Below are 14,393 nucleotides of genomic sequence, written 5' to 3' on the forward strand. Positions count from 1 at the left end.
CATATAACAGGGTTGGGCAGGGCCCCGCTCATCTTGAGCGAGATACTCTCATCAAACCTAGCGGGATATATGGAATATCCCGTGTGATATAATACGCGTAACAACACCAGAACATAAAGCATAGATAAGGTTCAGCCCTTGTGAAATCGAAGAGCATTACCTGGTAGAGAGCCTTTGTTGTCGTCAGCCGACGTCCTCTTGATAGTTAAATACTAGCTCAGCCATGCACATATGTAGGTAGGTACCTAGCAAACTAGCTAAAGCTGTAAGAACCTGATCAAGAAGAGTGACCCCCCACCACCTAAGTAGGGTTGATAGGGTTGGCACTATATACTTAAACGTAGATATGCGCTGTTGCTGAGTACCACCGATACGCTGAGATCTTCGGTGCTTGCTTGGCTTTGGTCTTTCACCTAGTAAGATCTAAGGCGGGACGTTGGAATGCAAACGGATTGACTGAATACCTTTTACCAGCTTGGTAAATTGGTAATACAGGTACTATACCTTTGTACATCATACATACCTTAGGTATGCTGCGATATATGTATTGGTAGTGTCTGACGTTAACAAGAGCCAAGCTTTGTCTAGTGTTAAGTTAAGTCTTGTCCTAGCTAAATTCGAGGGATTAGATCTCTAGCTCTAGATTTAGCTTTGAGATTATTAGTTTGTTAAGTATTAGTCGTCAACCGATTACGGCTCGATCCTCCGTAGTTGGCTGCATAGGCCGAATCACTGCGCAAGTCGATAGATAATAGACGACCAATACATAAATAGGAGAGCTTAGGTGAGACGCGAAATATAAGTGGTAGAAATTGATGCCGTAGTAGCTTAATCCGGAGATCAGTCAGAGCCGGGGCAGTGGTTAACGACCTCGGTAGCTGTTATGCTGATTGCTTCGGTTTAGCGGTTGTTTGTTTGGCCGAATGCGATGCTGGTAAGACCCGGAAAGCGTCAGGGTAATAACGAAATGTCAAAAGGCAAAAAAACAGCCTCCAGGAACCATGCATACAAGGTCGCAGTCTGCTGAACCAATCGAGCTTGGCGCATGGATCCGCAATTATCTGATCATGTCAGGAATAAGCCACCCGCAACCAGATATAGAACGATCTAGAGAGATCGTGATCCTCATGAGGCGGTGACTTTTATCGGTATTCACCGCCAAGCCAAATAACGGATCTAGCACTGAGATGCCGAATCGGAGTTCCCCCCCCACGGAAATTCGTGGATAATTCGGGAGACGCACCCTTAGGGATGTAAATGAATTCCTTCCTATTTAGAAAGCTTCCATTGCTGACGTTTGTTTGTGAGCGGCGACTAATATTCAATATTCCTTTCGTACAATAGTTGTACGGCAGGTCAGCTTCGCTCTTGGGCGCAAGTCTAGGCTGGAGATATTGGAGGTGACATGCATGCTGGCTGCTGCAATAAGAGACGCGGAGAGCCTGGAGCTGAGGTGGAAAATTATATCAAAGGGGAACACATATGCGGGTGTTGCAGACGAACGAACGCAACTCCGCACGGCACAACACACCATGATGCGGTCATTCCTGGTGATTAAGAAAGGCCTCGGTCCTTGAATAGAATACGTACACGTGGAGATTCCTAGGATTTCTGTTATCAAGATACTTACCCAGATAACTAACACGAAGGGATCAGGTTGACCCAACAGGTAGGAGAGATAAGTCCGACTTTCGTTATGTAGAATTGGAATCGCAGCAGAGATGGACAATTAAATATATGTAGGTGATGATGATGATGATATTGCAACACACTTAATATAATTGTGGCTTTGGTGACGATCATTCCACCCTCCCCCAGACATGGAATAGCGAATACATAAGCTGAATTAGGTTCATAGGTTCATAGGTTCACAAGTTTATACTTGTTTAAATCCATGTAGGTAACGGTCCGTTGAATACATAATCGTCAAGTTTGTTCTTACCCTATCAAATTTATCAAACCTTCCACCGCGTGACTCGCACACCACGAAACGATTTTAAGTATGTATGCACCTTACATGTATGCACATGTACAATGTATCATGTAGCAAGCGGCGTGCTCCACCCTGTAAGTGCGACCGGCCGATATCAGGTTCTAAAAAGCCCCACCTGACTAGGGGACCAGCACACCAAAAAATCTGATGGTGGTTACCCCCTTTGAAAAAAATCGAGACGAGAAAAATAAGGAACAAATGACATTAAAAAGGTGAAGGTGCTAGGAGATGATACACAGCCGCCTCAAAGGTGGGTTCCTTCTTCGCTTCCACCATAACGGCCCATGCTTCCATGATCCATTACACTGCATGTATCTATGTATTTATTTTCTCTACTTCCCTTTCATGATCTACCACAAGCGTAGATCCCGGCCGGCTATCACCGTCTCTAACCCAGCCGATCCAAGTTCCAGCCAAGTTCCATTTTTGCCCCTGGCAATCGGGCAATCGTAGGTTCAAGGTTGCTTGAGACCCTCTTGACCCTCTTGACCCTCTAACCCTTACGAAGTCTCTTGACTGGTTGGTATGTAACGCTGGGCATGAGAGAGAGGGAAAAACCTGCCCACGAGCTAGAAAAATGGGACGAGTTTCCCGACGGCGGCGGCGGAATTATCCTCTCTGTTTTCTGCTAGGTTACTGCTGGTTAACTGCTGGCTGCTGAGTGACTTACAATTTGGTTCCCGTCGCTAAAAACCGTTGTAATTTCTAGTCCCTCCCGTCCTGTCTATTCCTATTTGATCAGACCTGACCCATCCTCAAAGAAGAAAAAAAAAAACGCCGATATCAAGGGACTTGATATAACTAAAAGTAGTAGTACCCACACGCTAGGAATCTCTCTCGTATCTTTGTGTCATACATGACCCTGCGAGCTGTTCCACGCTCTTTGTAACTGCTAAGGACGCTAAAAACAGCTTGTCTATTGTTTCGATTTATATACTTCTTTAATAATCCTGACTCCTCCCACTACATATTTCTCAGGTTCAACTCATGACCAATCTTCACCACTTACCGTTCACATTTCGTGGACGAAATCCTTTGGCTACTTTTCCGCCAAGTGCGGGCGTCACTTCCAAAGCAATAATACATGCTGTCGAATCTGCCGAATTAAAAATGCCTTCTTTTAACCCTTTTACCTCGGTAGCTAGTCGGAATGTCTGTACCTTGTTTGAGATACGGTAAGCTGAGCAGTTGACACAAACTAAAGCTACTCGACAACATCTTACTGAGAATTGGCCGCAGTCTCGAGAACGATTTTATCGTCTTTCGTGGAAACGAGCATGAAGCTTCCGGTCAGCTATTAAAGGGCGTCTTGGTCTTGTGCTTAAGAGAACCCTTGAAGGTCGAAGATGTTCACTTGCGGTTGATGGGTAGCTGCCGTGTGGCTTGGGTCGACGGAAAACAGACACCATCCGGTATACATAATCAGAAAATGGATAGGACAACCACAATTCTAAGACATACTTGGCCGCCTTTCGTGGGTGAGACGACGCATCACAACACTTTAGCCCCCGGAAATTATGAGTGGCCGTTCGAGTTTCTACTACCGGGAGACACCGCCGAGAGCGTCGAGGGGCTCTACCAAACTGGCATTACCTATGTTTTAAAAGCCACTATCTCAAGAGGAAAGTTGGCTAAGAATGTACACGCCTTTAAACGATTTCGAATTATTCGAACCCTGGAACCTGCAGCCCTCGAATTCAACCACGCTATGAGCGTAGAAAACATATGGCCAAACAAGATCGAGTATTCCGTGGTCGTTCCGCAAAAAGCCGTTGTCTTCGGTACCAATATCCCTCTGGAGATGCGGTTTACTCCTCTCCTAAAAGGGTTAGAAATGGGCGTCATTACGGTTAAACTTATTGAAATCCAGGAATTCAGCGTGCAAAACTACCAAGCTCCAACTAGATCATACAAGCACGACCGTGATGTTACCTCATGGAATCTCGAAGTCACCCGTGATCAGCATTGGCACGACAACATCGAAGAAACTGGTCAAGAAGGATGGGTTGTTAACAGGGAATTACCCCTACCCAAGAGGTTAAGCAAGTGCATCCAAGACTGCTCAGTTCACGGCATTAAGATTCGACACAAGCTCAAGCTCACAGTTGGACTACAAAATCCTGATGGTCATATTTCTGAGGTATGATTTACGCATATCTCCGATGTTCGAGAATTTGGTACTAACAATGGCGCGAATAGCTTCGGGCATCATTACCGATAACTATATTTATCTCGCCAAATATGCCTTTAGACGAAGAAGGCAATCTCGTTTCGCAGGCGCCTGAAACTCCCGGTGAAGTAAATGAAAGCGACGCTTCAGTGATGGCTCCCCCGGGCTACGGAATGCACGTACTAGATCAGCTGTACGAAGACGTTGATCTAAGCGGGATCATGACCCCTGGGATCCACAGCGGCCTTAACAGTCCGTTCTACGCACAGTCCCGGGCAGGTTCGACAGAAAATCTAGCAGCTATGGCGCATGCTATTGCAGTCCCGCCTGCGGTTTTGTCTTCTAGGTTGCAGAACGTCTCTCTTGACGAATCTCGGAGGAACGAGTCTTTCATCTCAACCGGATCTGGGTCAGGAGCGACAACTCCATTCAACCACCCGCATGATAGCGAGCACACTGGGGATTCATCGCAGGTACATTCAACACAGCTGTCGCGACAGACAAGCGAGGAGGATCATCCGAATCATGCAGGGGGTCACCATACTCCGCCTGAGCATACTGAATTTTTGGACATGGAGGAGCTGAGCAAGGTGCCAAGCTATGCAACGGCAACGAGAGCACCGCTGCCAAGGACGCAAAGCTACACGGGCTCCATCAACCTTCCGGATTACCAGACCGCAACGAGTGCGCCGGGTTCTCCAACGCGAATAGTATTGAACGACCCCATGGCAACTATGGCAACCATTGTGGAGGGCCCACAAGCCGAAGTTACAGTATTAAGCACCCGATCGAGAAGCACATCGAGGAGTAGGCAGACCAATCGGCATTCGATAGGAGGATTCAGTTTTTTCCCCAGTCACACATCTGTAGGCGGCACCGATGGCGAGCGACGACTACGACTCATCCAAGGCAGAAGTGGCTAGATAATTGCCACGACGGTCTTCTGCAACTGCTACTTTACCATTTGGGATTGCTCCCCAATCTAAGCATTTCTATGGGCTACCAAAGTCATTTAAGCGTAATGTTTATTGGTTTCTCTCGTGGTTAGGCGTTTTAATGGCTCAGGGGATATCCACATGTACCATGGTTCGCAGGAAGGTTGGTTTCATCGGGACGGGCCATACTTGCATTGAGCGGCGAAATGGCATCTTGTTGCGGACTCTGAACAAGGAATTGAATTGGTTGGTTTTTTTTTTGTGGAGGCACATATCTAAGAATTGCTATATACCCATCGTGTTGCTTTTACTATTGGCATTTACATAGACACCAAGAGACTCGGCGTTAGGAGGCAATGTCACTCTCCAATCCCTCAGTTCGGCAAGTTGGAGACCGAAACTGAATAATAAAAGAAAACTTTTTTTTTCTATATCTTCATCACGGATAATTGCGGTTGTGTGTTTGCATAATGTATGGAGCGTTGCATGCTCATGTTGTATCAAGTATAAATAAAAAAGTAAAAAAAAATCTCGCTTGCTACCTTATGTCCTGGGGTTGTGTGGAGGATATGATACCTCCTCTGGTACTCGCTTGTGGAATACGACATTTGTCTATCCCGAACCCTCGGTCTGTCCGTAACCGGAATTATCGCACTCACGAATGCTAGGTTTGGCTATAAGTCCCGTCGGTGTTTGCGATCTGCGGGAATTATCTTCAGTCACAGCCGCAATCTATAGGATTTTGAAAATTCTGTCGCATTAGCAGAGCTTGACCTAGCTCCTCCTATGGGCTTCGTCCAGTTGAATGATGCAACGTTTTCAACAAGTTTCGTGATAGATACCTTAGGTAGAGATAGATAGGTTAGGTACTTGATCACACGCAATATTATGTACATATAGAATTACTTGCAGACTGGACGACCTGATTTTATTAACTTCTTCAATGCTTACGTACATAGCGCGCAGATGATGTCATTCTTCCACAGGTCCTTTCCCTATGAAGAGGAAGTGTCAGTCGCGAACTTGATGCTGTGTAATTATCGCATTATTTAATTGGTTTAAGCTGTTAGACCGAGACTAATACAATGACCTAAATCACCCTTTTCTCTCAGCTACCTTATGTATTTAACCCGTTCGGGCTAAGAAAGAGGTACTAGCTTCTTATCTTAGAGCTTGAGTGGTCTGATATCGCTGATATCACTGATATCAATCATCGATTATCACCGTCATATCAGATTCGAATGTGCCCACTGCCAGGGTTTGATGGAAGCTCATTGATCGGCGCAGGGGTTCGTCCTCCGCGAATTTCGCATCACCATTCCAACTCGACTATTCCCCCCAATTTGCCCAATTGTGCCCTCGACATTACTTGATTTACCTAGAACTTGAGAATTATCAGAAATAATACCATCGCGTCAACTTGAAGCCTATAATAACACTATTACTACTATTGCGAAAGAATAGCCGACAACCTTCGATTAAGTATTCGATTAAGTATTCGATCCAATCCTGCTCGACACACCGCAACATAACGCAGCATTATACCGAACCGACGAAACATCGAAATCTAGTACATATATAATATCAAAAGTTTCTACATAATGAGCGTCGACAGTCATACGCTTCCTGTGAGGCAGGCTACTACTCTCAGCGAAGAAGCCGTACCGGGTATCGACCCTACTACGGTGAGTCGCATTCAAGATCCCCCTATTTCTCTCTCCTTTGCTAACCCGAATACGTTATCCTTAGACGGCCGGCTTACTTTCCGAAAGACTTCAGGCCTGGAAACATGCCGTGGGATATTTAGAAGAATATGTTGGAGCTGTCGAGAAAGTCCACAAAGCGCATGCCAAGGAGTATGAGAAGGTTCTTAAGACGATTTCTCACCCGTTAAGAGAGGGGGCACACTTCGACCAGGGTCTTGGCGGTGTTGCGGGTTTCTTCGAAAACATGCGAGTTAATACTCAGGTGAGATTTATATCTTGTTCTGCCCTTATTCCAATCGGTGCCTAATGTGTAAAGGCTATGATCAATTCAAACGCGGAGACCGAGAAGACCCTCAAGGGGTCTGTCCTACCAATTCTCGAACGACTACATAAAGAAATTAAGGCAAAGCATAAGGAGGTATCTCATGGGGTTGAGAAGAGCGCAAAGGAAATCGAGAAGGCTAGGAATACTACCCAGAAGCATATCGAGCTTCTTGGCCAGCAGGCCGCAGCTTTCGAGTCGACAGGCGGTAAATTAACACCTACCGACGACCCTTATGTTATTCGGCGCGGTGTCCTTCACAGACTGAACAAGCAGGTTATCGAAGAAAATAACCACAGAAACGATCTTATTAGCATACAGGATGGTTTCAAGGCTTTTGAGGCTCATGTGATACAAATAGTCCAACAAGCAATGGATGCTCTCAATCAGGTCGCCGGTGGGCAGGCTGAAAAGATGAGGGCGCTCTACGTTGACATGCTGGGCGCGGCGCAACAAATTCCGCCTGACTTTGAGTGGAACGGTTTCAATGTTCGTGAGGGCCACCGACTGGTCGATCCGAAGGACTCTCCTCGAAGTGTGGATGCAATTGTTTTCCCCAATCAGGATCACAACTCAACTAAGCCACTCATCGAGGGTAGCTTAGAGCGCAAGTCGCGAAACAAGCTGTCGTGGGGTACGCAATCGGGGTATTATGTTGTAACCCCTTCCAAGTACTTGCATGAGTTTAAAGACGATGATAACTTACGACATGACCCGAAACCGGAAGTTTCCATCTTCCTCCCAGACGCTGTAATCAGTGCTCCTACAGGTGAAAAATTCCTCATCAAAGGAAAGGATAAGGGCGGGAGCTTTAGCAGCAAACTCGCCGGCACATCAGAATTTCATTTCATAGCTCACTCGGCTGCCGAGGCTCAGAAATGGTTTGATGCAATTCGTGTCGCGGCCGGCGCAACAGGCGCAGCTTATGAAAGCCATACACCATCACCGAACGCTAGCCTTCCGGGCTCTGTCAGCGAAAAATCAAAACTCGAGAAGATTGATCCGAATGCGCATAAAGAACAGGACGCAGGTATTACAGGTGGTGAGACCGTCAGTAGCCCTACAGCTATATCGCCTACCGTTACCCGACAAAACACTATCAAGAGCGATACGGATAAGAAGGCATCTGCCTAGTGACACAGATTGCCTGTCGTGCCAAGTTAAAGGAAATCGAGTACCCTTTGTGGTTGAGATGAGGGAATTATGAACTGTGTGCCAAGGGAGCCTCAGCTTCATAAAGCCTTGCTAATGCTAAGGATAACTGTGGAAGGGCATTGCCCTAGGCTTTTACAACTTTTAGGGAAATTCTGAGGAAACGTCATCGTGGGGCGCGGCGATGCGGCTTAAAGCGCGAACTCGATGTAATGAAGAACAAGGACAAATCAAAAGATACCTGAGAGGCGGGGTGCCTGAAAATGTGACCGAAACAAGTATGCGTCAGCAATCGAGACCGAAATGGTATCGCTTGCAGGTAGAAGGATGAGGTGGTATTATATCTTCTTAATGTGGCTTTTTCGATATATTACTTACGATTATCAATATTAATGACTCCCATTTTAAATTGTCTATTTTATAGACCCTTAAAGCAGAGACCATTCTAGTGGCCCCGCGATATACATAAGATCAAGCTCACTACTGGATTACAGATTACCGTCTCTCGTGTGAGATTTCGGGAGTAACTTTCAGATCTTGAGGCACTTAATAATACTGATAACTAAGAAGCCACCGGACGCTGTTTTTCATGATCCTGGCGCGGTGTAAGCGCTAAGATGAGGATTCCACGATTTCGGGGAGATAATGCGCACGCCTCGTTTCTAAGATGGTTCAGGTTCGATTGTAGGATAGGTATGATATGATATTCGTCATCGCCTAGAATAAAGTAGAAGACGATTTCTTTTTTACATGCTATGTATCTTAGTTAACTGAGTTAAGAGGTAAGTACTCAACATCTTACTTTGGAGCTGGGTTTCAACAGCCGCCCAACGAGCAGGCGACCCTATTAATAGTAAGGTACTTAAGATAGGCCGACTGCAAACAGCCATGTAGCACACACTGCAGGGTAGCGTAACCTCATTTGGTGATTGTTGACGCCTTTGATTGTTTAGCGTGGGTGGGAACTATCAGCCTCGGGTGAGGAGCACATTTACTATCGAGGTGAGTCTGATGTGTGGTCGTGGGGGTTGATGATGATGAGTTACCTAGGTACTTACCTGTGGATCGTTAAAGATATTTAAATGAAGGTATCATGAATATAATTTGGTAATAGTTGCATTCCACTCTTTAAGATCGGCTCTTTTTTAAATAATCGGGATCTTACATGACTGCCTTACCATATCATCATGCAATATCAGTATCTTCCGCCACGACGATGGCGCTAGAGAAGCAGGCTCTGATGTGGCTGTATCCTACACAGAAGTGTGGTTGTTTTTTTTTTGACTCGCTAATTCTTCCCCAGATCTGCAAGGACAAGCAGCCATGTTTGGCAGAACGGGCTGTTTCCCCCCCAGTCCTATTAGGTACTTGTCTTTACGGCAAGGCTTTGAGCTGGGGTGTTCGTACTATATGGCCTAGTAGCGTCATAATAAGCCTCTTAATCCAGCCCATCCACCAGCCTAGGGCAGCGCAGAATCTCGGACTTAGAAGAAGAAGGCAACGGGGAGGAATAGACAGCCCGTAGCCTGCCTCTTCTCAGGGTGTTTTTTTGTTGCTGTTCTATGCCTAACCTGTAGGCAAATATACCCTTCTGTCTAGCTCATCTACCCTTCGCCAGTGACAAGCCCCCTCCCTTTCCCAAAAGAATCATTCCAAGCTCCCCGCACATGCGCGAGAGGACTTGGTTCGGTGAGGCTCTGACTTTACTTCTCTACTTCTCTACTCTCGCCCATATCCAGAGAGCTATGAGGACTAACTTATGCCCTCCGTGGGCACCCATAATCAACACCACCCCTCCCGTTTCCCCTGACCCTAACCTACTTCTTTTGCCTCCTCCTTAGATTAGACTTCGTCGGAGAATAATGACTTACACTTGGACCTTACTATGAGACTCTTGCCACGATAAGATAATCGCGAAAATGACGAAGCCGTGGGATGTATATGAAGCTACGATTAAGGATCTCTACGCCGACAACACGCTTTCCGTCGTGCGGCAGATCATGATCGACCAGTACGGGTTCAGAGCCTCGTGAGAATCAACTCCTTTTTTCTTTCTTTCTTGTTTCGTTCCTTGCCCATTTCCGCGCTTCCCCCCTTTTTTCACTCTCCCTCATTTCCTTTTCCTTATCCGGCATATCAATTATCTTTAGCACATCACATATACCTACCCAACCTAAGATAAATACCTACCTGCCTTACATCGCACAGGCCAAAGAAATAGAAGCGTGCTAAGACCGAGGGGATCTTCCCCCCCCGTAATAATAGTGTCAGAGCGTATAGGGGCCGTCTGATCCGCTGGGGCGTCCGCAAGTACAATTGCCGGAAGCGCGTCTCGCCGAGCGTGAGCAACAGCAGCGCCGATGAGGGGAGTAGTTTCACGAGTGGCTCGGACACGGCCTCTCCGATTATGGCTGCTGCTACTACTACCATCGGTGATACGAGGGCGATACTCCCTCGCGTTATGATGAAACAAGGAGACGCCGACGGCCACCTCGCCATGCCGGTGCGGATGAACCAGCAGTACGACCAGAGCCACCAACACCAAGTTTTCAGTACCGACAAGTAGGTCTTCCCAAGACCTAGACGGTACCCTGCAGCCCTCTCTTCAGACTTGTACTAACTGCCCCTTTTCGCTCCCCCCTTAACAGTTCCTTCGACTCCAAGCCTAGAGCCTTCCATCCAGCACCGCAACATAACAACAACGGCAACAGTAACGGCAGCATGCAGTACGGATGGGACACAACCCTCCTCAAGAAAGACCCCGACGCCACAGACCTCGACGACTTCGCCAACAGCCAGCAAAGCGAGGCCCTCGCACCGCCATCATCGTACTTCGGCGGCCTAACCGCATCGATGATGCAGTCCGGAAACGGAAATAACAAACCCCCCTACGGCGCCGGATACGGAGCATCGACACCCGCCCAACACCACCAGCATCACCGGAACACGGGCAGTGGTAGCTTGAATTACTACAACTCGTTACCATCACAGCAGCAGCAAGTCCGTAATGGCGTCGTTACCGCGAACCAGGTCCCGCCGGATATGTCGTTTGCAGCGCAGACGAGAGGGTACGGCCATGGCCCGTGATGTGGGCGGGTAAGTGGAGGGTATCAATACTGCATCTGGTACCGATGTAGTACAGATAGGACGCTATCTATCTATCTGTATAGACAGATGATGGCTTTAAGAGTTAAGGACTCTGACAAGCTGGTAGCTGGGACTGTGCAAATGAATATCATAGTATAGAGTTATGATATATTTTTTCCTTTTTTTTATTGTTGTCGTGGGATTAGAGTTATGGGGTCTGGAGGCGAGGGAGGTGCCGCACTCACACCCTACAACGAGACCCCACGTCTCGAAACCGGGAAAGGGGGTAGTTGTCCAGGGGTTAGATGTACGGCAATGGCGCGGTGGTGGAACATGAGAGTAAGGTAGTGTTCTTCCCATGGTCTGCAGTGGGTGTGGCATACACATGTGCCATTGTCTGATGATTTCCTTTACGATTTACGTCGTTATTTTTTCTTGTCTTCTTTTTATTCTGATCTCTACGCTATGTACGAGTAGGGCGGAAGGGAACAGGACGTGGTTTGTATCGCTCATGATGTGACACGGCTACGGATCGAAATTAGTACAGCAGACTTGGGAAAGGGGCATCTTGGTCGCGTGTAGGATGGATGGGTTATTTTAGATGGGAATATCAAAATGGGTAGGGGGATACTTTTATTTATTGTCTCATTGCAACTTTTCGTCTCTTTTGGATTTGTATGGGATACACTATCTCTTTTTTAGTACCCAACGCAACCTGAGAAGCATTTATAGCGAGTAGGTAACACGGAATAAACATATCAGCTTGGCCAATAGTAACCTGGTAGTATTTCCGGATGTAGAAAGTGGGTATATGATGTGAGGTGATAGCCTACTGTATTGGACGCTGGAGAAATATCTACCTAGGTAGCCAGACAAATAGACGTAAACGATTTCATCATCATCTACCTAGGTAGCCTCAATGATTCCTTGCTAGATGGTTGGGTATGACAAGCCTTGGTAGATGCGTTGGTAGATATTATCAATTAGTTACTCCTTATATGACTAAGATAGAGTAGTATGAATCGCTCTAGGGAATATATAATTCGCTACGCGATGTATATGAGCTTCGAAGCATTTATTGCATTGCTATACTGTCGTCCTTTTATAATGGCTTTGAAATTTTTGGTTAATGCCCTCAGGTAACACTTTGAACCCTGCCATGGGTTATCCCATGTCTTTGGTAAGCGTATCATCCACGAGCCGCCTAAGCTGAACCCCCTCACCGACTGGAAAAATATACCTATACTTTATAGAAACAGAACGCCAGATAGAAGCTGGCAACCTCCATCTCCTCGGGCGAAACCAGAAGTGGTCCCCTTCCCCTCTCACGGACTCCCATACGCTCGCTTAAGGGACCCAGTGTATGGTCATCTTTTTCGGCCTCCCAGATTTCATCAAATTTCTGATGGTACTGTAGCTCGAGGTTATAGTCTTCTGCTATAGCACGGAATGCTGGCCAAGGCACAACATACTCTGGGACCTCCTCTACTGCCTCGTCGAGGAAGAAGCTATACTTCCATCCAAACGGAGGCCGGAAGATACCGTCCTCAGGAGTTTTGCCGGGAAATCTGACCCGGTAGAGATCATTGCCCCACTCCGCCGTCTCCTCAACCTCGCCCTCCTCCTCCTCCTTATCCTCGTTATCTTCTTTGTTTGAAGTGTCATTATTTTCGGTCGTCTCACCCTTCTTCTTTTTCGCGAACCACTCGTTGAACTTTACGACTCTATCGCCGATCACATCCGAGTTAGGTATACAACCTATGAAGCGCCCGCCTTTCTTCAGAGCCCCAGATACGTTCTGAAGCATCATCCGGGCCTTCTCTTCGCTCTCAAATGCATAATGCATGCAGAACATCATGCTGACTATATCAAACCCGCTCTTCCCCATGGGCGAATGGTCAAATCCGACTTGCCGAATGACGTCTATATCACCAATAGACTCGCCATAACAGTCCTTGACGTAGAAGAGAGCTTCGAATGGCGGAGGTTGGTGGCGCCCACCCCTATGGCCGCCCCTACCACCCCGTCCGCCACGGTGGGTCATATTACGGTATCGTTCTTTCGCCTGATCGATGGAAACATTGGCGGGGTCTAACCCTACGTACAGCTCGACTCTCTGTGGGGCCTGCTGCCATTTGCCTAGATCACCACCTTTTCCGCATCCGATATCGAGAACGAGCAGCCTGTGATCTCTAGCGTCAGCCATATCGCGCCCTCGCTCGTGAGCTCCAGGCGTATGGTCTTCGTCGGGCGAGAATTTTTGTATCAATGTGCTCTTGACCCAATTGTTAAACGACCTAAGCCCCTTGATTCTGCTGTCCGTCTTTCTCCAATCGCGACCCCTCTCTGGTACGGCGTTGTAATGCTGTCGGACAACGTCGTTGATGCCTCTCTGTTCTAGTACGGCCTGCGTAGCTGCGACTTCGGCGGCCTCGCGCTCACGTTGCTCATGGCGCTGGCGGATAGATGATGATTCTGCTTGAGAAAAGCGAGCACCGCGACCAGGGCGCTTTAGCTTTCGGGGCGCATCGGATGGCGATCTGGAGCGCTGTCGCTTCTTAGCCGGCTCGAGCTTCTTAGCATCGAATGGCTGAGGTAATTCGTCAAGGGGAGGTCCGCCTGTATCGTTTTCTCGGCGCCTGCTATTGCTACCACTGCTAGGAGATCGAGAATGCTTGTGCCTTTTAGCGGGTTCAAGATGCTTCGCGTCAAAAGGCTGAGGCAGCTCTTCGGAAGCGTAGTCTCCTGCCATTATGGGAGACGAGAGAATTTTCGATATTTCTTCTTGTTCAGATTGGTAATCGCGCAGGTGAAGTTAAATTAGATTTTGTTGATATAGGTTTGGATCTCTAATTTGTTTTTTTGTTAATTTCTTAGACAGTAAAAGAAAAAAGTAGAGTAAAGGAAAGAGAACGGGACATGTGAGGTAAAAGTACCGATCCTATCTCTAGCTCCTAAGGTGATGCAGAAGCTGGAAAGGTATGCGAGTCTTGGCATTGAACTAATAAAGAACCGGGGTAACCCGTAC

General features: G+C 47.2%; 4 protein-coding genes across 5 annotated transcripts; 3 read left to right on the forward strand and 1 right to left on the reverse strand.

Annotated features, from left to right (window-relative positions):
• Positions 1 to 3,103: 3,103 nt before the first annotated feature.
• GL218_07325 (putative HECT-type ubiquitin ligase-interacting protein creD) lies at positions 3,104 to 5,086 on the forward strand (the record flags this gene model as incomplete). Of its 2 annotated transcripts, XM_033584074.1 has the most annotated exons (3): positions 3,104 to 3,168; positions 3,221 to 4,133; positions 4,193 to 5,086. In XM_033584074.1, 3 exons carry the CDS (start codon positions 3,104 to 3,106, stop codon positions 5,084 to 5,086), a joined length of 1,872 nt encoding a protein of 623 aa, XP_033432454.1. The 2 variants fall into 2 exon arrangements, with proteins under 2 accessions (XP_033432454.1, XP_033432455.1); XM_033584075.1 differs by lacking the exon at positions 3,104 to 3,168 and having other exon boundaries at positions 3,702 to 4,133.
• A 1,613-nt stretch (positions 5,087 to 6,699) lies between these two features.
• Positions 6,700 to 8,260, forward strand: GL218_07326 (Cytoskeletal signaling protein slm1; the record flags this gene model as incomplete). Its single annotated transcript, XM_033584076.1, has 3 exons — positions 6,700 to 6,783; positions 6,848 to 7,066; positions 7,121 to 8,260. 3 exons carry the CDS (start codon positions 6,700 to 6,702, stop codon positions 8,258 to 8,260), a joined length of 1,443 nt encoding a protein of 480 aa, XP_033432456.1.
• A 1,937-nt stretch (positions 8,261 to 10,197) lies between these two features.
• Positions 10,198 to 11,365, forward strand: GL218_07327 (uncharacterized protein; the record flags this gene model as incomplete). Its single annotated transcript, XM_033584077.1, has 3 exons — positions 10,198 to 10,307; positions 10,550 to 10,840; positions 10,927 to 11,365. The coding sequence occupies 3 exons, from the start codon at positions 10,198 to 10,200 to the stop codon at positions 11,363 to 11,365; spliced, it is 840 nt and encodes a 279-aa protein (XP_033432457.1).
• Positions 11,366 to 12,605: 1,240 nt separating this feature from the next.
• GL218_07328 (mRNA cap guanine-N7 methyltransferase) lies at positions 12,606 to 14,117 on the reverse strand (the record flags this gene model as incomplete). Its single annotated transcript, XM_033584078.1, has 1 exon — positions 12,606 to 14,117. The coding sequence occupies one exon, from the start codon at positions 14,115 to 14,117 to the stop codon at positions 12,606 to 12,608; it is 1,512 nt and encodes a 503-aa protein (XP_033432447.1).
• Positions 14,118 to 14,393: the final 276 nt, after the last annotated feature.

Source organism: Daldinia childiae, assembly GCF_008694065.1.
Source record: "Daldinia childiae strain JS-1345 chromosome Unknown Scaffold9, whole genome shotgun sequence".
In the NCBI taxonomy this organism is placed as follows: domain Eukaryota; kingdom Fungi; phylum Ascomycota; class Sordariomycetes; order Xylariales; family Hypoxylaceae; genus Daldinia; species Daldinia childiae.